The sequence below is a fragment of the Oryx dammah genome, unplaced genomic scaffold, assembly GCF_014754425.2.
Source record: "Oryx dammah isolate SB20612 unplaced genomic scaffold, SCBI_Odam_1.1 HiC_scaffold_3, whole genome shotgun sequence".
Lineage (NCBI taxonomy): Eukaryota > Metazoa > Chordata > Mammalia > Artiodactyla > Bovidae > Oryx > Oryx dammah.
The window spans coordinates 35,718,676-35,743,151 of NW_024070187.1; the positions used below are offsets into that span (position 1 = coordinate 35,718,676).

The window sequence follows — 24,476 nt, forward strand, 5'->3', positions numbered from 1 at the left end:
TTCGCATTCCCTACTTATGCTGAACTTTTAAGCTGAAGATCAAATCTGGACATTTTTGTAATCAGTTTTGAAATCTGGTGCTTATATACAGCTGTTAAAAATGTATTTTAACATGTAGCCCTTCAATATTCCTGGTGGCTCAGACAGTAAAGAGTCTGCCTGCAGCGCAGGAGACCAGGGTTTAATCCCTGGCAGGGGAAAATCCCCTGGAGAAGGAAATGGCAACCCACTCCAATATCCTTGGCTGGAAAATTCCATGGACGGAGGAGCCTGGCAGGCTACAGTCCATGGGGTCTCAAAGAGTCGGACACGACCAAGCGACTTCACTTTCTTCAATATCCACTTGAATCCGTATTATTCATTCTTACCTGAGTTGCTGTATAGTCTTGATGCTTGTTGTTGTTGTTTGTTGTTATTCAATTGTAAGTTGTATCCAAGTCTTGAGACCCCATGAACTATAGCCCACCAGGGTCCTCTGTCCATGGAATTTCCCAGGCAAGAATACTAGAGTAGGTTGTCATGCCCTCCTCCAGGGGATCTTTCCAACCCAGGAATCAAACTCGCATCTGCTGCATTGGCAGGTGGATTCTTTACCACTGAGAAAACATGGAAGCTGATCATACTCATCTCTGCCAGCAACCGTCTATATCCTCACTGCAAAATTAAAATTTGTTTTCGTGGATTAAGCGAGATTATAAAAGGGGCTAAAATGGGTGTCTCCTGAGACCCAATTATGTAATTTGATAGTCTATAAAACCCATACTTCACTGATACTCCCTCAGCCCTTCCATCAGGCACAGGTATCTCTCCCTCCTTTGTGTACCTGATGCACAATACAAATTCAACAAATGCTGGATAAATACACAACAATGCACCATGTATAAACCAGGTTTTTTAGTTAACTTTATCCTATGCTATATATTGCCCTTAAGATCATGAACTTTTTAAGTCCATAATTTGGATCATATCTTTCACATTTTTATGCCTCTTCCTTTTACCTCCTATTATAATACTGAGAATACAGGAAGTGCTTAATAAATATTCATAGACTGAATCAATAATTTTGAAATAAGATACACAACTATCAATGATTAACCTCAAATATTAACTGGTAATATTTATAGTTTAAAACTACTTTATTAAAGAAACAATTTAAAAGAGAAAAACAATGAAAGAACAATTCAGTAATGTCCCAATAACCTAAAGACGACCAATAATTGATTTTTATTCTTTTTTTCTATTCCTAAACTCTTGGTTAAAAAAAATAATTGCACTAACAAAAAGAGACTCAGAGAAAACAAATTCATGGTTGCCAGAGTGGGGGCACTTTGGGAAGGTCATGTATACACTGCTATATTTAAAATGGATATCCAACAAAAACCTACTGCATAACACATGGAACTCTGCTGGATGTTATGTATCAGCCTGGATGGGAGCAGGGTTTGTGGGAGAATGGATGCATGCATATGTATTGCTGAGTCCCTTCACTGTTCACCTGAAACTATCACAACATTGTTAACCAGCTAAACCCCAATACATAATGTTTCTGGTGTTAAAAAAACCAATAAAAAATAATTGTACTCATAAATAAAATTAGTCTCCTTCTTTTTTCACTTATACTTAATAATCATTTTGGTATTGTCATGAGTTTTTATTTTCAAAAACTGTATTACAGTGTATGCAGAGGATAGCTCCAGCCTCTAGGGCAGTGTGATATTAACTTTTTGTGTCAACTTGACTGGCCAAGGGCTGCCCAGGTTAGACATTATTTCTGGGTATGTTGGTGAGGTACAGATGAGATTAGCATTTGAATCAGTAGACTCAGGAAAATAGATAGCTCACTGCAATGTGGATGGGCATCATTCAATCCACTGAAGGTCTGAATAGAACAAAAAGAAGGAGGAAGGAGGATTTCCTGCCTTTTGCCTCCTGCCTGGCTGCTTGAGCTCGAACATCTGTCTTCTCCTGCCCTTGGACTAGGATTTACACCATTCATTCCTCTGGCCCGCAAGCCTTCAGGGATTCAGATTGGATTTCAACACTGGCTTTCCTGTGTCTCTCAGTTTCCATAATCATGTAAGCCAACTCCTCATAATAAACTCTTCCCTGTATACACACACATATACACACCCAGAATCAATTTCTGTTTCTCTGGAGAACTCTGACAGTATCTGTCACATAGTGGGCACTCAATAAATTAATAAATGAATGGTAAATATTAATTACATTCCTAAAATATTTATAATTTTATAGGTGAGAAATGGAAACTTCTTTGATGTTTGAAACTTACTACTGAGGATGAATAATTATGTGTTTATTGATCAACTGTTTTCCTTAATTGTGATTTTTTTCATACTTTTTGTATATTTATCTGTCAGACCCTTGATTTTAATGAACTCATCACAATTGTAACTTACTAATAAAATGTTTGTGACTTTTGTTCCTACAATTTTTGTTGTTGTTCAGTCGCTCAGTTGTGTCCGACCCTTTATTCCTAAATAGATGTCTTCAAATTTAGGAAACAACTGGCAAAATAAAGACAAATTTGTAATCACAGAAAGAAAAGTACAAGCAGGAACAAAAGTTCAAATATTGGTTGATGCCATCTAGTGGAAAAGTGATTTTAACATGTCTCTCTCTCTGAATCAGAGATTCCCAAATATCAATGCCCCAAATTTGGCATTTATGGGACTTTACTAAAATATATACTCTAGCCTCTCCTCTGCCTGTGTTTTCTAACTCCCTTAATGTATATGATAACCCAAGAGTTGTGTTTCAATATTATCCATATTGTAAAGTATAAATTTGGATTCCCAGTGGTACACGATACTTTCCTTTTTCATCAGAACTTTCTCCAGCTTCCTCACAATAGGGGCTTATGCTGCTCTGATAACATTCTTTAAATGTGTACTCTGTGGCTTCTCTGGTAGCTCAGTGGTAAAGGATCTATCTGCCCATGGGTTTGATCCCTGACCCAGGAAGATCCCCCATGCTGCGGAGCAACTAAGTCCGTGCACTACATCTACTGAGCCTGGGCTCTAGAGCCCGGGAGCTGCAACCACTGAGCCCACGTGCTGCAACTACCAAAGCCTGCACGCCCGAGGGCCCAGGCTCCGCAAAAGAAGCCACCGCAATGAGAAGTCTGAGTACCCCAACTAGACAGTAGCCCCCACTCGCCACAACTAGAGAAAAGCTCCCACAGCAACGAAGACACAACACAGCCAAAACCACACAAATGAATAAACAAATATTTTAAAAATGTGTACTCCGTGCTAGCCCCTATGCTAACTGCTTTCCTTGTATTGATACTGCTCTATTTAATCCTCTCAACAACTCTAATAACGTAAGTCTATTATTATACTATTTTACAGAGGATAAGATTGAAGCAGGGAATTTCCCAAGGTCACATAGCTAATATGGTACCTGAGTCCAGATCTCGGTGACAGGAATAGCCATGCTAGCAGGAAAAAGCATCAGTGACTTTACAATTCTATACTGTCACCTGTTTTCAGCTTTGTATACTACATGCAGAAATGAGTTAGATTCCTTAATTATCAAGGGCTGTTTAGGGAAATTTTACAACTTAATATTTACATGGTTTGGACTAATGCTTTACACACTCAGATGTTCCTTAAATACTGGATGTTGATTTGAGGTGTTCCAAATTTGAAGACATTTTCAATATTTTGCTGTCACTCTCGATTTTTCCAATACTAATATAAATTAAACTGATCTGCTTTAAACCTTCTATATGGATGAAAACGGAAACTAACTTATTTATAACTGGTTCAATTCAGTTCAGTCGCTCAGTCATGTCCGACTCTGCAACCCCATGAATCGCAGCACACCAGGACTCCCTGCTGCTGCTAAGTCACCTCAGTCGTGTCCGACTCTGTGTTACCCCATAGACAGCAGCCCAATCCCTGGGATTCTCTAGGCAAGAATACTGGAGTGGATTGCCATTTCCTTCTCCAATGCATGAAAGTGAAAAGTGAAAGTGAAGTCCTTCGGTCATGTCTGACTCTTAGCAACCCCATGGACTGTAGCCTACCAGGCTCCTCCACCCACGGGATTCTCCAGGCAAGAGTACTGGAGTGGGGTGCCATCGCCTTCTCTGACTTCCACCTCTACCTCTCAGGAACTCCAAGTGTGAATTGGTAAAGCCCTTTTGAACTGTGGTGTTGGAGAAGACTCTTGAGAGTCCCTTGGACTGCAAGGAGATCCAACCAGTCTGTTCTAAAGGAGGTCAGTCCTGGGTGTTCTTTGGAAGGAATGATGCTGAAGCTGAAACTCCACCTCATGTGAAGAGTTGACTCATTGGAAAAGACTCTGATGCTGGGAGGGATTGGGGGCAGGAGGAGAAGGGGACGACAGAGGATGAGAGGGTTGGATGGCATCACCTTCTCGATGTACGTGAATTTGAGTGAACTCCAGGAGTTGGTGATGGACAGGGAGGCCTGGTGTGCTGTGATTCATGTGGTCGCAAAGAATCGGACACGACTGAGCTACTAAACTGAACTGAATGACATGAGAAAAGGTTATTTATCAAAAAACAGGGAAAAGAATGATGAGTAACAAGGAAGAATAGAGAAAAATAAAAATAATTGTAGATAACATTGAGAATTTGTCCCAGGCAAAAATTAATTTTCTAAATGCTCTTTGCATGCATTTGCACATGGGGATTAAATTAGGTAAGTGAAGTAGGTACAATTATTAATCTTATTATAGAAATAAGGAAGCAGGACTTAGGGCATTTGCTGAAGTCGTACAACTAGTAACCTATGAACCCCAGAGCCCAAGAACTTATCTACTACACTATAAGAAACAGATCAAATCTGCGTCATTTCCTTGGAGACTAAGAGGCAAACATGGGGAGAAAAATCCATTGAATTGTTCACTCATTTAACTAACAGACGCAGTTACAAAGACTTCTGGAAGTTTCCAAGCTCATTTATTGAAGCAGATTAGTTGTGCTACCGTTATGCCACTGAGTTCAGGGTGAGTTCCACAGGATAAGAATCTGGACATCTTAGGGGTTAAAAGGACTAAGCCAATCTTTTCAGATTAATTTTTTTTTTTAATGAAAGAATTAAAAAAAGACACCGAGGTTACAGGAACCTTGGTAAAGATTTACATAAAAACAAAGTAATGTTTTTTAACATACCCAATATGACAGTGTGCTTGAAACCTCGTTTTGGTGATAACCGCGTAGGTCCAAGAGTCACTGTGTGACTTTGAGGTCCGGCCACTTGCTTCTTGGCAACCCTGTGACAGGCTCCGGTGAAAACTCAAGTCACCCCCACTTAAGCATTGTTTTTTCTTTCTAATTTGCAAAGGCACAGGGACAGCTCCAAGACTCGGGAGCCTGTCAACTACCAAGCGGTGTCGTGGGAAAAGCAGTCGCGGCCTCGGAACGCCCTCGGAACCAAAGCGCTGGTCTCCACCTGTCGGGGACAGCGTTTCCAGAGCACCGGGGGGCGGGGCCAGGCCGGAGGGGCTGGATTCCCTGGAATCGAGTAGAGCTGCCGGGGTAGCCGAGGGCGCGCAGAGGCCGGGTCGCGGCTGCCAGACCATGCTGAGCGGAGTGTGCGCCCGGCTCGCGTCAGCGCTGCGAGGGGCACGCGCGCCGCCGTCCGCGGTCGCCCTGAGGTGTCTGCACGCGTCCAGCTCGCGGCCGTCTGCAGACAAGAGCGAGAGGACGGAGAAACCGCCCCGCGCCTTCGACCAGGCCTTGCTGGAGTTCCTGGTGTGTCCGCTCTCCAAGAAGCCGCTCAGGTGAGATTCGCCCGCTGCGGGTTTTCCTTCGTGGCCCTGGTCGAGGGGAGTGGACAGATAGACCGCATGGCCGTTTACAGCCATTGAGGAGTCTTAGGTGACTCTGGGTATTCTTTGCTGCCATTTTTTGGACCTGGGCCCGCCAGCTCCCAAATCTTCCCTCTGCGCGGGGAAGGGGTTCCCAGAGGGAAACCGAGGCCTCTGAAGCCAAACCGCCGACTCGCAGGCTTGGGTCGAGGCGCATATAGTTTAGTCACTGGCTGCGCATTAGAATCGCCAGTTGCTGCTGCTGTGTTCAGTCGTGTCCGACTCTGCGACCCTTTGGACTGTAACCCACCACACTCCTCTGCCTACGGAATTTCCCAGTCAAGAAGAGTGGAGTGGGTTACCATTTCCTCCTCCAGGGGATCTTCCCCACCGAGGGCTCGAACCCGTGTGTTCTGTCGCCTGCGTTGCTGGCAGATTTCCAGGCACCACCCAGGGCGGGGCAAATCGGAAAGCCTGGAGGCGGGGCCTGAGCAATTGTGTATTTTCTTAAGGGGACCGCAAGTGTGTCTCACGTAGAGCCAAGTTTATGAACTATTGGAAACCCAAGGCATTCAGATTTTTAAACCAAGATGATGAAAAATAGATTCTTGGGAAAATGCCATGTACGAGCTTAAGCATGTAAACTACGTGTGCTGCCCTTTGGCTTTTAGTTCTCAACTAGTTTTGGGTTTGTTTTTTTTTTTTTTTTTAAGGCCTTCTGAACCTTTAACCCAGAGTCTTGAGGATAAACAGCCCTACTGTCTCAGGCTACTAAAACTGAACATTCACAACACTAGTAAACACCGAAATGTTCTCAATAGCAGTCTTTGGGTGGTAGATTGCTAGTAATCTTTTTCACATTTTTCATTTCTCTTTCTGAATATTTTTCATAATGAACATATTGCTCATTCAGTTTTCTTAAACCTTGAAATTACTACTTGATCTGCTTTTTGGCTAATTATGTAAATAGCACACTCGCAGAGGTAACATTCTGAAGTTTCCTCATTTTTGCCCTCTCTTTCTCAGACTTGTGTATTTTGATTTTTCAGTGGTTTCCTTTCTAATGGGTCAATAAGGCTGCTCTATTAAGCATGTATTCTAAAAAGAAGAAGTTGAAATTTCCTCTAGTGTCTGTTCTAATAGTAAATTAACGGGGATTGTTTGGGGTTGAAAAGAGTAATGAAAGAATATTTGGATGAAAAGGGCAAGATCTTTTCTGACTGGTATTTTTTAAAAATTAAGGCAAAGCTTGAGGATAAAGTGAAAAAAGAAAATGAGAGAAACTGACTAAAATGGGAACAATTAAGAGATTTATTTTCTAAGAGAAATAGTTCAATTAGCTATTACTGCTTTTAAAATGAAAAGCAGTCTAATTCTGCTTTTCTTGGATTAACTCCATGTTTAGAATTGGATAAATGTTACTGTTTATTGAACATCAAGCTCTTCCAAGCATTTTGTTTTCCATGATTCATTTTGGTTTTTTTTCCCCCCTCAGATATGAAGCATCGACAAATGAATTGATTAATGAAGAGTTAGGAATAGCCTATCCAATTATTGATGGGATTCCTAATATGATACCACAGGCAGCTAGGATGACACACCAAAATAAGAAGCAAGAAGAAGTGGAGCAGCATTAGATCATACTTAAAAACACCACACACAACTAAATATTCTAAATACCACCTACCTTTTAAAAAGTCAGAGTGGCGGGTGATAAGTGGAGGAGAAGGATGTTTCTGTCTCTTCCGACGCTGACTGTCCTGATTCCACTGGTGTCTTTGGCAGGACTGTTTTACTCAGCCTCTGTGGAAGACGACTTCCCTCAGGGCTGCACTAGCACCACCAGTCTGTGCTTTTACAGTCTGCTCTTGCCGATCACCGTACCTGTTTATGTGTTCTTCCACCTTTGGACTTGGATGGGTATTAAACTCTTCAGGCATAATTAACGCAGCTAGAGCCAAGATGGTATATCCTAAAGATATGCTTGATGCCTGTCTCTGAAGGCTCGTCTACTTGGGAATACTGGGAAACCCGCTTAATTTGCAGGAAAGATGCTTTGCCTAGCTTTCTGTCAGGGGTCTAAGGTCTACGAGAGGCTTAAGCTGCAGAGGCATCTTTATTGTATTTTGGTTCTGCCCTTGTTTTTTGAAGGTTCTCATTTATACCTGGGGTATCAGAAGGAACATTTCAACAAAGTGTCTTGTTGGAAATTAACCCAACCATCACTTGATGGCTTATCCCATTCATAATTAAAAGTTACTATTTTGAAATTTTATGTTTTAGATTCAAAGGCTTTGGTAATGTCACGTTAACGATGACTAAAATAATTCCGAAGGAGCTATGTTGGAGTAGTTTTAGAGAAATGCGTTTGAACTAATGTGATATAAAAGTATAATGGAAATTTCATGGACTTGCCAAAATTCTGAGTTTTTAAAATCACCATCATTTCTTTGGCATCAAATGCTTACATTAATTTTAATAAAATAATAAATAAAAAGATATTGACACTTGCCTTAAAGCAATTTGCAATTTTGTGTTTTCTCCCCCCTCCTTTGGTCACAAGAGTGTGATTCTAAGAAAGGGGAAATGTAAAATATTCTGAATTTCAAACTATAGGTTATGTTTAGAGAGACACTTAACCCAAAGTAGAAAAATTACCCAGGAAAATATGTGCTGCTGGGGTAGAGGTGGGGTTGAAAGACTTGAAAATGGCTGATTGTGTCCTAGAGGTGAATGTTATGCCTCACATTTCAGTTCCTTTTCCTGCCATGGACCTATTTAGCAGTACTGAGAGCATGAACATTTGACATATTAATAGTTCCTGACTTTCCGGAACTTTCAACAAGACTGATTAGTAACTATTTCAGAGGTGCAACATGTTTCAGTAGTTACTCCAAAGAAACCTAAGAACTGAATATAACTTTAATTGATTCTAAATAGAATCTTAAAGCAGTTTAACAGAAATTTTAGATAGTGATTCTTCTTCAAAAGAAAATTAAAATGAGTTTAGATGTGTTTTCTATTGTGTAAGTTCAATGTATATACTCTAGTGCAGTCTTGTTTTAAAAATTACTCTTCTGGCAATATACAGATAACTCAGAGACTGATGAGGGGCCCATCACTTCTGGAAGTGGTTTTACTCTTTAATTTGCTCTAAATTTCACTGTGCTCAGTGTAAATGAAACAATTCTGATAAAACAAGCACTGTATTCTGAAAAGTCAATTTTAGCTTTTTCAAGCTAAGCATTTTACCATATTAGAGGAACCTGAGTAGCAAAGCTCTGGGGGACTACAGTAGCCACTCCATCCTTTCACTAGTATTTATGTAGCAGTCATTTGTGTAGTACAAACTATACACTAGATACAATTCTAAACATATTACACAAAATCTCATAATCTAAGGGGTAGGGTGGGTAATATAACGATTTTACAGATGAGGAAACTAAAGCACACAGATTAAATGGTTTACCCAGAGTAACAGACAATAACTGAAGTTGAAACCACTCAGGAATGCAGTTTTGGTCTGTCTTCTGAATCACTGTAATAGTACTGCTTTATTTTGAGCAAACTCATCCTTTCTATTTTCAGGAAAAATAGAATGAGGGATCAAAATGCTTGGACTCTTAGTCAAGCCTGATGACCTTTGTGTTCCTAAGTATATTGTTGCACTGTAACCCCATCATGGAAATCCTGCCTGATTCTTTCACTGACTGCAACTCTTCCCCACTCATTCCCACCCACAGCCCCAGTAATGAGCTGACTTCACAATGGTGGGACCTCTTGCCTCCTCAGACCTCTTAGTAAGACTATGTTCCCTACTGTCCTCACTGCATTACTGACAGGGATCATCTTTAAGACCTATGAATAAGCTCCTTGCCACCAACTTTGTAAGTGGGGATTTTCCACCCTGAGGGAGCAAGAAAGGACTTGTCATGACCTACTTTACCTTTTCATTTTCTTCCATTCCTGCAGAGTGGGCTTTTAAGGAAGCCTCTCTGAACTTCAAATCCTGCCCATCTGTGACATGGAAATGATACCAACTTTCAGGCCTTGTAGGAGTTTTAAATGAGGCAGGAAATACAAAATTACCCGTTACAGCCAAAAGACATAGTAGATTCTCATTACTATGTGTAGTTATGGAGGGAAAGTCCTGTTCCCTTTTCTAAGTTTTGCCCAGCTTATTGAAATTGTTTTTAAGTGACCACTGTTTTCTGCACAAGCCACTAGGTGGCACTCTCAGCCAACTCACTGGCAGGTAAGCTCTCAGTACACTGAAAGACTAGTTGGGACATAGAGCTAGACGGCCACATCCCACAAACTTAGTTCACTTTCATGGCATGTACTGGACAGCTATGATAGCTGTAGTGAATCCTGACAAATGATGGAATAACCCATGCAGAGAGGGAGGTAGAACTGAAGACAGGAGGTGAGGAAGCAGCAGGGGTAGGGGTGGGATGAGAAGGGTTCCAAGCAGAAGAAAAACCATGTATGAAAACATAGGACTGTGGCCTGTTGAGGAAACTGAGCCAGCCACAAGTGACTAGAACTTGGTACACTATATGCAAGGCCATGGTGGGGGACCAGCAGGCACATCAGGTTGGATTTTTGAATTAGAATAACTGTGTTAATGAAACTGAACATTATTGCTTGATTTTAAAATTGTTTTGCTGTATGCAGCTGATAAACACTTCCTAGAAAAAGGAAAAAACACATGCAAATTTGCAGGTGTTTTGTGTGTTACAGACCCCTAATGTGGCAAGTGCTCACATTTGCACTAATACAGTAGCCACCAGTCACATGTAGACACTGAACACTTGAGATGTGGCTAGTATGACTAGAATTTTAAATCTGTTAAGTAGCTACAAATTACTGGACAGTATAGCTCAACACTGGTTCTCCCATTACTACCAATGAAAGTTTTCTCTCTTCAAAATTCAACAACTAAACCTTATCTACAGCAGGGAGTCCATCTTCTTCAACAGTACAGATCTACTTAGGTTTCTGCGTGCACACTAAGTGGCTTCAGCTGTGTCTCTTTGCGACCCTATGGACTGTAGCCTGCCAGGCTCCTCCATCCATAGAATTCTCCAGGCAAGAGTACTGGAGTGGGCTGCCATGCCCTCTTCTAGGGCATCTTCCCAATCCAGGGAATCAAACCCGTGTCTCCTTAGTCTTCTGCACTGGCAGGCAGGTTCTTTACCACTAGAGCCACCTGGGAAGCCTGTCTAGGTCTCTAGCCTTACAGAAAGTTTTACTTGATAGTGTTGGTCTAGATACAGGGAGACCAGCTGAGAGAGGACTGCAGTGATGGGAAAGGAGATGATAAGAGCCTGAACTAAAGCATTGGCAGTGGGCTTAGAGGAAGATGAAGAACAAGATCGTCAAAACCTGATTTTTTTAAATGTGGGGGTGAATAAGAGGGAAGAAGTGAAGATGGTTGAAGGAGGTGTTAGTGGTACCAGAATACAGGCTGCAGAATACAGGAAAAATGACCATATTCTTAAACATGCTGAGATGAAGGAGCTGGGAAGTACGCAGGTAGACACAGGCTACGTAGGAAAAGCGGTTGTGGTGCTGTATTGTCAGTTCCTGTCAGACAGAGAGAGATCTGGGTATCATCAGCATGGAAATAATGACTGAAGCCAGAGCAACGAGAAGGAATATGTGTAGAGTGAGAAAAGATGACCAGACGAGCACTTAAGGTCAGGAAGTATAAGAGAAGCATCCAAAAGAAAAGAGAAAGCAGCCACGAAAAAGAAAGCCTAGCAGTTGAGGAGAAAGGAGTCAATAGTTTCAAATGCGATAAATATATTTAAGATAGAAATGTGCAAGTTTCCATTGAAATTTGCAACAAGAAAGTCATCTAGGTAATTAGAGCAGTTTGAGAGGGAAAAGAACCACTTAAGCCCTGGACAAACTACCCAGACATTGATGAGAAAAACCCTGCTGTCTCAATGCATTGTGTTTCTCAATGCACTTGTTTTACTAATCTACATCATTGCCAATACACTTTACAAGCAAAAATAGGAATTCTAAAAAAGCCAGTGAACACAGTGAACAGTCAGCAAGATTTTTATGTTAATTTTTAAGTTAATTTTATTTTTGAAAATATTGCCCAAAAGGGGTAAAGAGTGTGAGGTAGGTCAGCCAAATCCTCTGTTGTTGTTGATGGCCACTTGGAGTGCTTCTTCTACTCTTTCCATTGTAGAATATTTAGGGAGGTAGAGGACACTAAAACATGTCTGTGCTCTTATGGGATCTTTTTCATTGAAAGTTTCAGGACAGCAAAATGTTATTTTCATGTTCTTTACACCTTTTACTTGAATTCTGTCGGTTCCTGTAAGAAACACTAAAAAAAAAAAGAAAAATCAGTGCTATCTGATTCACAGAAACCAAAATTTATATAGAGAAAATATGTTTATTCAAAAACATGAATTGAGGGCCCATGTGCTTTGGACTGCATTGGGGGCCACTGTTAGGACAAAGTCTGACACAGTCACTGCCCTTAAGCAACTTACAGCCTGGTTGGGAATATTAAATTCTTGGGCAGGAAAAGAGAAAAATAAAAAGGGTGTAAGACAGCCCCAGAGATGCCATGGAATTAGTCCCTCATGAGTGTAAATGCTATGGCAGAGCAGGGAGAGAATTAGGCTGGGATAACCAGGAGGACTTCCAGTTCAAAGACTGGAAAGGTAGGCTGGGTTTCTGCAAAAGCCTGAATACCTTTCAACATCCATGTTATCCAAAGAAAAAAGAAGATAAATGTTCCTCAAAAATAAGTTAGGAAACTGAGTAAGAAAATGAGAGAGGCAATCATCAAGCAAGTCTCAGGAAAAGCACTCAGTTCAGTTCAGTCACTCAGTCGTGTACGACTCTGTGACCCCATGGACTGCAGTATACCAGGCTTCCCTGTCCATCACCAACTCCCAGAGCTCACTCAAACTCATGTCCATAGAGTCAGTGATGCCATCCAACCATCTCATCTTCTGTCATCCCCTTCTCCTCCCACCTTCAATCCTTCCCAGCATCAGGGTCTTTTAAAATGAATCAGTTCTTCCCATCAGGTGGCCAATGTATTGGAGGTTCAGCAGCAGTATTAGTCCTTCCAATGAATATTCAAGACTGATTTCCTTTAGGATGGATTGGTTGGATCTCCTTGCAGTCAAAGGGACTCTCAAAAATCTTATCAAACACCACAGTTCAAAAGCATCAATTCTTTGGAGCTCAGCTCTCTTTATAGTCCTACATGACTACTGGAAAAACCAATAGTCTTGACTAGATGGACCTTTGTTGGCAAAGCAATGTCTCTGCTTTTTAATATGCTGTCTAGGTTGGTCATAACTTTCCTTCCAAGGAGTAAGCGTCTTTTAATTTCATGGCTGCAATCACCATCTGCAGTGATTTTGAAGCCCAGAAAAATAAAGTCAGCCACTGTTTCCACTGTTTCCCCATCTATTTCCCATGAAGTGATGGGACCAGATGCCATGATCTTCATTTTCTGAATGTTGAGCTTTAAGCCAACTTTTTCACTCTCTTTCACTTTGCTCAAGAGGCTCTTTAGTTCTTCACTTTCTGCCATAAGGGTGTTGTCAACTGCATATCTGAGGTTATTGATATTTCTCCCGGCAATCTTGATTCCAGCTTGTTCTTCTTCCAGCCCAGTGTTTCTCATGATGTACTCTGCATATAAGTTAAATAAGCAGGGTAACAAGATACAGCCTTGACGTACTCCTTTTCCTATTTGGAACCAGTCTGTTGTTCCATGTCCAGTTGTACCCGTTGCTTCCTGACCTGCATACAGGTTTTTCAAGAGGCAGGTCAGGTAGTCTGGTGTTCCCATCTCTTTCAGAATTTTCCACAGTTTGTTGTGATCCACATAGTGATTAAGTGGCAAATGACTATGCCATTGACTTTGGCATAAACAATAAAGCAGAAATTGATGTTTTTCTGGAACTCTCTTGCTTTTTCCATGATCCATTGGATGTTGGCAATTTGATCTCTGGTTCCTCTGCCTTTTCTAAAACCAGCTTGAACATCTGGAAGTTCACAGTTCACATACTGCTGAAGCCTGGCTTGGAGAATTTTGAGCATTACTTTACTAGCATGTGAGATGAGTGCAACTGTGCGGTAGTTTGAGCATTCTTTGGCATTGCCTTTGGGATTGGAATGAAAACTGACCATTTCCAGTCCTATGGCCACTGCTGAGTTTTCCATGTTTGCTGGCATACTGAGTGCAGCACTTTCACAGCATCATCTTTCAGGATTTGAAATAGCTCAACTGGAATTCCATCACTTCCACTAGCTTTATTCGTAGTGATGCTTCCTAAGGCCCACTTGACTTCACATTCCAGGTTGTCTGACTCTAGGTGATTATATGGGTTGTGAAGATCTTTTTTGTACAGTTCTTCTGTGTATTCTTGCCACCTCTTCTTAATATCTTCTGCTTCTGTTAGGTCCCTACCATTTCTGTCCTTTATTGAGCCCATCTTTGCATGAAATGTTCCCTTGGTATCTTTTATTTTCTTGAAGTGATCTCTAGTCTTTCCCATTCTATTGTTTTCCTCTATTTCTGTGCATCGACCACTTAGGAAGGCTTTTTCTCTCTCCTTGCTATTCTTTGGAACTCTGCATTCAAATGGGTATATCTTTCCTTTTATCCTTTGCCTTTCGCGTCCCTTCACAGCTATTTGCACGATCTCCTCAGACAACCATTTTGCCTTTTTGCATTTCTTTTTCTTGGGGATGGTCTTGATCACTGCCTCCTATACAATGTCATGAACCTCCATCCATAGTTCTTCAGGCCCTCTATTCAGATCTAATCTCTTGAATCTATTTGGTCACTTCCACTATGTAATCATAACGGATTTGACTTAGGTCATACCTGAATGGTCTAGTGGTTTTCCCTACTTTCTTCAATTTAAGTCTGAATTTGGCAATAAGGAGTTCATGATCTGAAAAGCACTGCATAGGCATAAAACAGATCGAAGTCTGAAGACTGAGTTAAAACCATGGAGACAAGTGACAGTACAGCTTGGCTCATCCCATGGGGCCTGGGTAACTGAATGATGATACAACTACAGAAGTCTCAATATTTAGCTCAAAGAAGCCAAATTTACAACAGGCAGGATTGAAAATGACTGGGAAAAAAAATCTATATTAGCATTTTTTTATATACTGGAGCAATCTGGAATAAAGAACATTCCACTGGACTATGAGTGACTCTGACTTCACAGGCAAGTGATGCCTGTGAAGAACAAGATTTCCTTATCCCACAAAAAGGACACAAGAGTACAGACTTCCTCCCGATGTAACACTCACCAAGGAATTTTTTCTTTTCCTCCAAAGACAATTTGTGTAAAGCTTTCCAAAACATCACTATGGTGGGATGCGAACTGTCGTATCCATGTTCATAACGTGCATTCTATAGAAAAATGCAAAAAAAAAATATTCAAGAAACAAATAAAATTTTAATTTAAACCACTCGGCCTTTATGATGTACCTTTTCAAATGTTTCCCAGTCGTAATCTGTATTTCCGATAATCACATCCTTAAGTTGTTCGGGATGGAAAAATTCAATAATCTCCTTGTCACACACTTTGTAAAATCCTCTTTGAAACTCCTCATAAACTGCCTTTACAGAGATGTTGAAGATGTAATTGACATACTTAGAAACATAGTCTCTCCTTTAATGAAACAAAGAATGATTTCAGATTATAGCAATACTCCCAACAAAACCGGGGGAGTGGGTGAAAATGATATAAATAAAGGAAGAGATGGTGGCCTTGGGGTCTGCCTGGTGGCTGCTGTAGCACCTTCTCCAAATAAGGGAAAGGGGGTCGCCTGCACCATCTTCACACAGCTGCTGGTATACAGGGCCCTTATTCTCTAAGAAGGGTCCACAGTGCCACAAGGGGTTTAAGATCCACCAGTGTACTATTATTGGATAAAACACAAGAGCTTTGGAGGCCCAGCAGGGCAGTGCCCCTTCACAGAGACTCCAGGCTGGCCTGGTTTGGAACTCTCCTCTTGGAGAAGTGCTGCTGTGATGGTTGGGGCGCCCAGGTAATAGTTCCTGTCACCTCAACAGGCTGTGATAAGAAGCAAGAGAGCATCATGCCTTCTACCTGGGTACTGTGAATTTTGCTGACACAAACGAAGTCCTCTATCTGGTGTTGAATAGATCCTAGGAACTTTACATCTTTCCTGCATTAAACCTTGTGAGCAGCTGTCAACCTCCATGAGTGGGAGGGAGGGGACTGTCTAGAAATTTGAGGCCAAAATTAATTAGATGGCCTTCACTTGGTCTTACCAAAAGGATTCTAATAAAATATTTTAAAGCAAAATACTGCTACTAATAAAGGGCTAGTTGTTGGTCACTGTTTAGTCACTAAATTGCGTTTCTTTGTGACCTTATGGACTGCAGCATGCCAGGCTTCCCTGTCCTTCATTATCTCCTGGAGTTTGCTCAAATTCATGTCTATTGAGTTGGTGATGCTATATAACCATCTCATCCTCTGTGGCCCCTCATCCCTTTCTCCTTTTGCCTTCAATCTTCCCCAGCATCAAGAGAGCTAGAATATCTAAAATTGGGTGCTTACCATGTACAACCAACCGTTAGAACTGTGGCTTTTTTTTTTTATATAGATTATCTAATTTAATCTTCATAAAACCGTGAGGCAGGTTCTTATGCATTTTGGTAAAAAGGAAACTGAGACACAGTGCAAGTACGAGATTGCTCACAGTCACACGGTTAAGAGAACTGATAGACTAGAAGAGAAAAAAATTTGTTCCTGCTATTTCTGGGGAATGGGCTTGGGAGCCAGGAGAAACTTCCTATTTTATATTCTTGTATTGTCTGAATTGATCAGAGTGAGCAATTATTTGTGGTTAAATACAAAATGGATATTTGTATGTCTAGCTGAAGCAGCTTATAGCAAAGGTTCCCAGGGGTAAATTAGAAAAAGCCAGGTAATAAATACAAAAGCTCCAGGCTTTCAAATAGAAGCCAATATTCAAACAGGCCTCCGGACCAAGAGAGCACGGAGGCTCCCTGGAGTTAGCCCAGCACTTCACTTGAAGTTGCTGCCTCTGGGCACACCTGCCAATTCTTTCAGGGGAAGGGGCCAGGCAATCAACAATTCTTTGGACAAAATTGAGGTATATTGATTAAATATACCACAGAGCTAGAAATGTTCCATTTCTTGATCTGCATACTTATAACTTTGAACTTTTCTATATGTTATAATTGAAATTTTTTTTTAATACTTTAAAAATTAAAGAGAAACACTGGGCTTTAGGCCAGAATGGTCACTAGATATTTCTTTGCCACTCTAACTATCAGGGGAATATTCTATGATCCCAAATTCTAAGGCTTTAAATGGCATCCCATACAGTAATGGGAAGTCAAGATACCACAGTAACATCTAATAATATTAACAAAACTAAGTGCCTGCTATGGACTGGGCACCACTGTGAACTAGATACTGGACAAACAACAGTGAGCAAAACAGACCATGCTCTTGGCATCACACAACTCCTAAGAGGCGGGGGAAACACTCAAATGAAAATAAAGGCAGATAATGTGTGACATGGCAAGAAAAAGTAAAGCCGGGTAAGGGGATAAAGAGAGGTCTTTATCCTCTAGACAGGAAGATAAGAGAAGGCCTGTGCAAGAAAGCCATTTCCATCCCAGCCGGCAGCAAAGTTGGAGACGCACACATGCACACATCATGCACTGAGCCTCTGCCTCACTGGAAAATGGCTAAGAAAGGAAAATTCTAACGACAAGGGATTTTAGGAGCCCAGTGAAATAAACACTGTGCAAAAAATCGGACACAATCAAGCGAGTAACACTTTCTCTTTTCAGACAAAACAATTATTTCTTTATACTTACTTGTTAGTCTGGTCAACAATTACCTGACTTCCGTCAGGAATTAAGTCTACATCATTTTTGTCCCAATGCACCTGTAACCACAAATGAACTCAGTAATCTCCAAGAGAATCCCCAACAATCTACTGTCAACAAAAACACTTTTGAGCATACCTCTTTTCCTCAAGAATTGTGAAAATACATATTTTTGTTATAAAAACCAGCAAGGTGGTAAAAAAATTTACCACATTTATCACAGAGAATGAAAAATAAACTTTTTTAAAAACCTGAATTATCTATTTTAACTGATCATACTGAATAAACTACTGGGAAAATTGCCACATCTCAGTATTCACTTCACAACAGTACAGACCCAGCACAGCAGATTTGCTAAACTGGTCAGAAATTCCTCCCATCCTGGTATTTACACCATGTAACTTTGCAACAACTCCCATCAAGAGGGGGGTCTATTTCTTCAGCTAGTGAATCTGAGTGCAGCAATGTGAAGTATTTTGACCAATGGGACCTGACAGGAGTAAACGCTTGAAAAGAAGCTGCGTGTTGGGGCTTGCCATCTCCCAGTTTCTGTAACTCTTCACTCTGTGAAGGAGCCTCAGCTAGTCAACTAGGACAGACACAGCTGTTCCAGCTGCACCCCCTCAACCAACCAGCCTGCTAACGAACAGGTGTGGGAGCAAGGCCACTGTGATCCACGCAGAACAGTCAAGTCAGGCCAGTCCAGAAAGCCCCAGGACCATGTTTGCTGTTCCACACCACCAAGTTTAGGTGTTATCTGTTACTCAGTAAAATCTAACTGATCACACACCCAGCTCATGAAAAATGAGGAAAAAATACCTTTTGTACTATATTATGGTTTATATTAAAAGTATATAAATAGTTAATCCGATTATAAAGTCTATAAATTTATAGAGTATACAAATTTATAAAGCATATACATTTATAAGGTATATAAGTGGTAAAATCAGATTAATATGAGCTGTAATTTTATTTTTACTGTTACTTACATTAAAATGGATGTGAAATACTTCTTCTAAGTCATCGCCATCATCATCCAGAAGTGTCTGCAAACTCCTAAAGAACAGTCTTATTGTCAGTAATCATGATGGCTAGATACATCATTTAAAAATGTCAAGGGCGTGCCTGTTCTCAAGGTGGGAGGTCAGGTTTAGTTCATGTCACTTGTTTCTGTATATCGATAGTCTAACTAGGGCCAGACAGCAGCCAAAAGTGGGAGGTTTGGAGGTTTATCTGTAATTCTGCAGGCTCCCCCCGCCCCAATTCCCAGCTCTCTTCCCTCCACCCTCACTATGGTGGTGTCGGATAAGTACTGCTAGAAACAACATAACTGGTACAGATACAACATGGGAGAGCTTCGTTAGCTCTTTCTAAAGGGATGCTTGTCATTGGGTAAGGCCTCTGGGAGAAGGTGGAATCAGGATTTTTTATTACTCAATTTTGCTAAAATCTGGATCTTTTTTTTTTGGCCACACCATGCAGCTGGCGGGATTTCAGTTCCCCGACCAGAGATTGAACACAGGCCATGGTGGTAAAAGCACCAAGTCCTAACTACTGGACCGCCAAAGAATTCTCTAAAAATGTTGGATCTTTTAAATAGTATCATGATAAAAACAGACCATGTTTTATTGTGTTTTGGGGGGCCTGAGAGAGACTAATGGGAACTCAGCTGACAAAACTGGATTCGTCGTAGATTTGGTTCATGATGCTTTGTCACTGTATGTCCATGGGTGGCTTATTTATGAGTGTATTTATGAAGAACACGTCCCCAAACGAGAACTAAAACACCGCCAGTATCTTATATCTACCTATAAAGGGTACATTTCTTATCTCACTTTTCTACCACCCCGAACGTGTTATACACATATCTACAGTTTGAAGAATACCTTTTCTCTTTGCTAAGGTATCTCTTGATGAACAAAGAATTTCTTTCATCTTACTGTAGTTAAATGTATCAATCTTTCCTATAATGTTGGTATTTTTATGTCTTGCTTGAGAAATTGCAATAGTGTGCAATAACTGTCCGTTTTTCCTTCATTTTTATGTTCAATATTTAAGTCCTTAATCCACACAGAGTTGGTTTTGGTCCATGGCCTAAGGTATCTGCTCTCATTTTTTTCCCCAGATGCATTGCTTGAGGAGTACTTCCGTTCCCACTGATCTAATAAACCACCTCTAACAAAGTGCCATGTGTATATGGGTCAGGTTCCACACTCTCCTGTCCCATTGGAAAGCCAGCACCAAAATCATACTGCCCTAATTAATACAGCTTTCTAATGATTCTTGATATCTGGTAGGCCAAGTTCCCCTATCCTTATTCACCTTACAAATGATCTCTGGCTATTCTTGGCCCCTTGCTCATCCATATAAACTTTAAGCTGGGTTTTCTTTCTTTCTTTTTTTTTTTTTAAGCCTTCTAGGATTAAAATAGCAGTTTTACTGAGTACAGAAATCAGGGATTATCAAAGTGTAAACTACAACTTCTGGGAATCCCTGAGGCCTTTACTGGGTGGGTGGGGTAGGGTCTGCAAGGTCAAAACAAATATCATAATAACACGAAGATGTTACTTGCCTCCTCACATTCTGTCATGACCACAGAACAGTTTTCCAGAGGTGATATGATAGCTAGTGTGTATTCCTATATTTAAAACTCTTTACTTTTAATTTTTAATATAAATACTGACAAGTTTACTTAATATAAGCAAAAGTTCTTCGAGGTCCTCTATTAATTTTTGAGAATCCTAAGACCTAAAAGTTTGAGAAATGCTAATATGGATTTAATGGTCTTTACTTAGTTCATCTATATGAAGTTATTTAGTTTAGTAAGTCTTTTTAGACATAAGCTGGATTAAGCCATTGTCAATGTTTTCAGTAAAAAATAATGACGAATTTACCTCTTTACCAAATCTGGTGTTTTCAGTGTTTTTTTCCCTTATTAGTATATAAATACAATGATTAATAGTTGGGATTCTCGAGCTAGACTGCGTTCTACTCATGGTTCTGTCACTATGGGGTCTGAGGCAAATTACCTAACTTTTCTCTGTCTCAGTTTCCTCATCTATAAAGTAGGGATAATAACAGAATCACACTACTGTTCTCATTCTTTAAAAAATCTCCATAGTATTCCACTGCATAAATATACAAAAAATATTAATTCCCAGAAGGGAATGGCAATCCACTCCAGTGTTCTTGCCAGGAGAATCCTATGGACAGTGGAGCCTGGTGGACTACAGTCCATGGGGTCGCAGAGTTGGACACGACTGAGCAACAAACACTTTCACTTTCTTCACTTTACTAGAGAACATTTAGGTAGTCTACGCATTACACAAACGAATACAATGTGCACTAGCAGGCATACGTCTTTGCATGACTGTGTATTTCTGAATGTGAAATGTGTAGAGGTACAATTGCTGGGTCAAAGTAGTCTCACCTTATCCATGGTTTTGCTTTTTACAGTTTCAGTTACCTGTGGTTTACTGCAATTGGAAAATGTTAATTCATCAGTTTTAAATTGTAGGACGTTCTGAGTAGCAAGATACAATCTCATGCTATCCCAGGATATGTGAATCATACCTTGGTCCAGCATATCCCACTTGTTAGTCATTTAGTAGCTGCCTCGTGACCACTGTGGTATCACAGCCCTTGCATCCATGAACTCTTATTTAACTTAATAATGGCCTCAAAGAGCAAGAGTAGTGATGCTAGCAATTGGGATGTGCCAAAGAAAAGCTGTAAAGTATATCTTTTAAGTGAAAAGTTGAAAGTTCTCAACTTAATGAGGAAAGAAAAAAATCATATCCTGAGGTTGCTACAATCACGGTAAGAAGAATCTTCTATCTGGGAAATTGTGAAGAAGGACAAAGGAACATACTGGTTTTGCTGCTACACCTCAAACTGCAGCGTTCTGGCCACAGTGCATGATAAAGCTAGTTAGGATGGAAAAGGCATTAGATTTGCACATAAGATATTTTGAAAGATAGGAAGACTGCATTCCACATTCATTACAGTTGTTGTTCACTTGCTAAGTCACGTGTGACTCTGTGACCCTATGGACTGCAGCACACCAGGCTTCCTTGTCCTTTACTATCTCCCAGAGTTTGCTCAAATTCATGTCCATTGAGTTAATGATGCCATCTAACCATCTCATCCTCTATTGTCCCCTTCCCCTCCTGCCTTCAATCTTTCTCAGCATAAGGGTCTTTTCCAGTGAGTCAGTTCTTCGCATCAGGTGGCCAAAGTATTGGAGTTTCAGCTTCAGCATCAGTCCTTCCAATGAATAAACAGGGTTGATTTCCTTTAAGACTGACTGGTCTGATCTCCTTGCAATCCAAGGTTTATTCAAGAGTCTCCTCTGGCACCACAATTCAAAAGCATCAGTTCTTTGGTGCTTAGCCTTCTTTATGATCCAACTCTCACATTCATACGTGACTACTGAAAAAAACATAGCTTTGACTATACAGACCTTTGTCAGCAAAGTGATGTCTCTGCTTTTTAATAGGCTGTCGAAGTATGTCATAGCTTTTCAGATTCCAAGGAGCAAGTGTCTTTTAATTTCATGGCTGCAGTCACCATCTACAGTGATTTCAGAGCCAAAGAAAATGAAATCTGTCACAGCTTCCACTTTTCCTCCTTTATTTGCCGTGAAGTGATGGGACCAGATACCATGATTTTCATTTTTGAATGCTGAGTTTTAAGTCAGCTTTTTTACCTCATCAAGAGGTTCTTTAGTTCCTTTTCACTTTCTGCTATTAAAGTGGTATCATATGTATATTTCAGATTGTTGATATTTATCCCGACAATCTTGATTCCAGCCTGTAATTCATCCAGCCTGGCATTTTGCATGATGCACTCTGCATATAAGTGAAATAAACAGGTTGACAATATACAGCCTTGTCATATTCCATTCCTAATTTTGAACCAGTTCATTGTTCTATGTCCAATTCTAACTGTTGCTTCTTAGCCTGCATACAGGTTTTTCAGGAGACAGGTAAGATGGTCTGGTATTCCCATCTCTTTAAAGGGTTTCCCACAGTTTGCTATGATCCACAAAGTCGAAGGCTTTAACATAGTCAATGAAACAGAGATAGACATTTCTCTGGAATTCTCTTGCTTTGTCTATGATCCAATGAATGTTGGCAATTTGATCTCTGGTTCCTCTGCTTTCTCTAAACCCAGCTTGTACATCTGGAAGTTCTCAATTCACAGTGCTAAAGCCTAGCTTGAACCATTTTGAGCATAACTTTACTAGCATGTGAAATGTACAACTGTACAGTAGTTTGAACATTCTTTGGTACTGCCCTTCTTTGGGATTGGAATTAAAACTGATCTTTTCCAGTCTTGTGGCCACTGCTGAGTTCAAAATTTACTGACATATTGAGCGTAGCACTATAACAGCATCATCTTTTAGGATTTGAAATAGCTCAGCTGGGATTCTATCACCTCCACTAGCTTTGCCCATAGTAATGCTTCCTAAGGACCACTTGGAGGAGGTAATGGCATCCTACTCCAGTACTGTTGCCGGGAAGGTCCCATGGATGGAGGACCCTGGTAAGCTGCAGTCCACGGGATTGCGAGGAGTCGGACACGACTGAGCGACTTCACTTTCACTTTTCACTTTCATGCATTGGAGAAGGAAATGGCAACCCACTCCAGTATTCTTGCCTGGAGAATCCCAGGGAAGGGAGAGCTGGGTGGGCTGCCGTCTATGGGGTCGCACAGAGTCGGACACAACTGAAGCGACTTAGCAGCGGCAAGGACCACCTGACTTCACACTCCAGAATGTCTGGCTCTAGGTAAGTGACCACACCATCATTGTTATCCAGGTTGTTAAGACCTTTTTTGTACAGTTGTTTTGTGTATTCTTGCCACCTCTTCTTAAATTTCTTCTGCTTCTGTGAACTCCTTACCATTTCTGTCCTTTATTGGGCCCATCCTTGCATGAAATATTCCTTGGTATCTCCAATTTTCTTGAAGAGATCTCTAGTCTTTCCCATTCTATTGTTTTCCTCTACTTTTTTTTTTTTTTTTTTTTTAAAGGCCTTCTTATCTCTCCTTACTATTCTCTGGAACTCTGCATTCAGTTGAGTATGTTTTCCCTTTCTCCCTTGCTTTTTATTTCTCTTCTTTCCTCAGCTATTTCTAAATCTTTCTCAGACAACCATTCTGCCTTTTTGCGATTCTATTTCTTTGGAATGGTTTTGGTCACTGCCTCTTATACAATGTTACAAACCTCTTTCCATGGATCTTCAGGTACTCTACCAGATCTAATCCCATCAATCTATTCATCACCTCCACTGTATAATCTTAAGGGATTTGATTTAGGTCATACCTGAATGGCCTACTGGTTTTCCCTACTTTCTTCAATTTAAGCCTGAATTTTTTGTAATCATGAGCTGATGATCTGAACTACAGTCAACTCTAGGTCTTATTTTTGCTCACTGTATATAAGAGCTTCTCAATCTTCAGCTGCAAAGAATATAATCAATCTGATTTTAGTATTGACTATCTGGTGATATCAATGTGTAAAGTCATCTCTTATGCTGTTGGAAAAGAGTGTTTGCTATGACCAGGGTGTTCTAACAAAACTATATTAGCCGTTGCCCTGCATCATTTTGTACTCCAAGGTCAAACTTGCCTGTTTTTCCAGGTCTCTCTTGACTTCCTATCTCTGCATTTCAATCCTCTATGGTAAAAAGGACATCTTTTTTTGGTGTTAGTTCTAGAAGGTCTTGTAGGTCTTCATAGAACTGGTCAACTTTAACTTTCTTAG

General features: G+C 40.6%; 3 protein-coding genes across 5 annotated transcripts in view; 2 read left to right on the top strand and 1 right to left on the bottom strand.

Annotated features, from left to right (window-relative positions):
• The first annotated feature begins 5,469 nt into the window (after window positions 1-5,469).
• On the top strand, window positions 5,470-9,481 carry PYURF (PIGY upstream open reading frame). Its single transcript, XM_040237882.1, has 2 exons — window positions 5,470-5,775; window positions 7,298-9,481. The coding sequence occupies exons 1-2, from the start codon at window positions 5,573-5,575 to the stop codon at window positions 7,437-7,439; spliced, it is 345 nt and encodes a 114-aa protein (XP_040093816.1). The 5' UTR covers window positions 5,470-5,572; the 3' UTR covers window positions 7,440-9,481.
• PIGY (phosphatidylinositol glycan anchor biosynthesis class Y) lies at window positions 5,514-9,481 on the top strand. The gene is made up of 2 exons (XM_040237883.1): window positions 5,514-5,775; window positions 7,298-9,481. The coding sequence occupies exon 2, from the start codon at window positions 7,533-7,535 to the stop codon at window positions 7,746-7,748; it is 216 nt and encodes a 71-aa protein (XP_040093817.1). The 5' UTR covers window positions 5,514-5,775; window positions 7,298-7,532; the 3' UTR covers window positions 7,749-9,481.
• A 2,377-nt stretch (window positions 9,482-11,858) lies between these two features.
• Window positions 11,859-24,476, bottom strand: part of HERC5 (HECT and RLD domain containing E3 ubiquitin protein ligase 5) — a 45,684-nt gene continuing 33,066 nt past the window's right edge. For 2 of the 3 annotated variants that reach the window (XM_040237879.1, XM_040237878.1), the window contains 5 exons: window positions 18,697-18,763; window positions 17,696-17,766; window positions 15,302-15,485; window positions 15,121-15,223; window positions 11,859-12,151 (listed from right to left, as the gene is read on the bottom strand). In XM_040237879.1, the coding sequence (XP_040093813.1) occupies window positions 11,946-12,151; window positions 15,121-15,223; window positions 15,302-15,485; window positions 17,696-17,766; window positions 18,697-18,763 (631 nt within the window). In that variant the 3' untranslated portion in view covers window positions 11,859-11,945. The remainder of the gene's footprint in view (window positions 12,152-15,120; window positions 15,224-15,301; window positions 15,486-17,695; window positions 17,767-18,696; window positions 18,764-24,476) is intronic. The other variant, XR_005720662.1, reaches the window with a different exon arrangement.

What these genes read in the sequence shown, in the direction of transcription:
- PYURF (XM_040237882.1), top strand. Translation starts at nt 5,573, where the DNA reads ATGCTGAGCGGAGTGTGCGCCCGGCTCGCGTCAGCGCTGCGAGGGGCA. An exon ending in CTCTCCAAGAAGCCGCTCAG is followed by an intron (nt 5,776 to 7,297) that starts GTGAGATTCGCC and finishes TTCCCCCCTCAG; the next exon opens with ATATGAAGCATCGACAAATG.
- PIGY (XM_040237883.1), top strand. Translation starts at nt 7,533, where the DNA reads ATGTTTCTGTCTCTTCCGACGCTGACTGTCCTGATTCCACTGGTGTCT.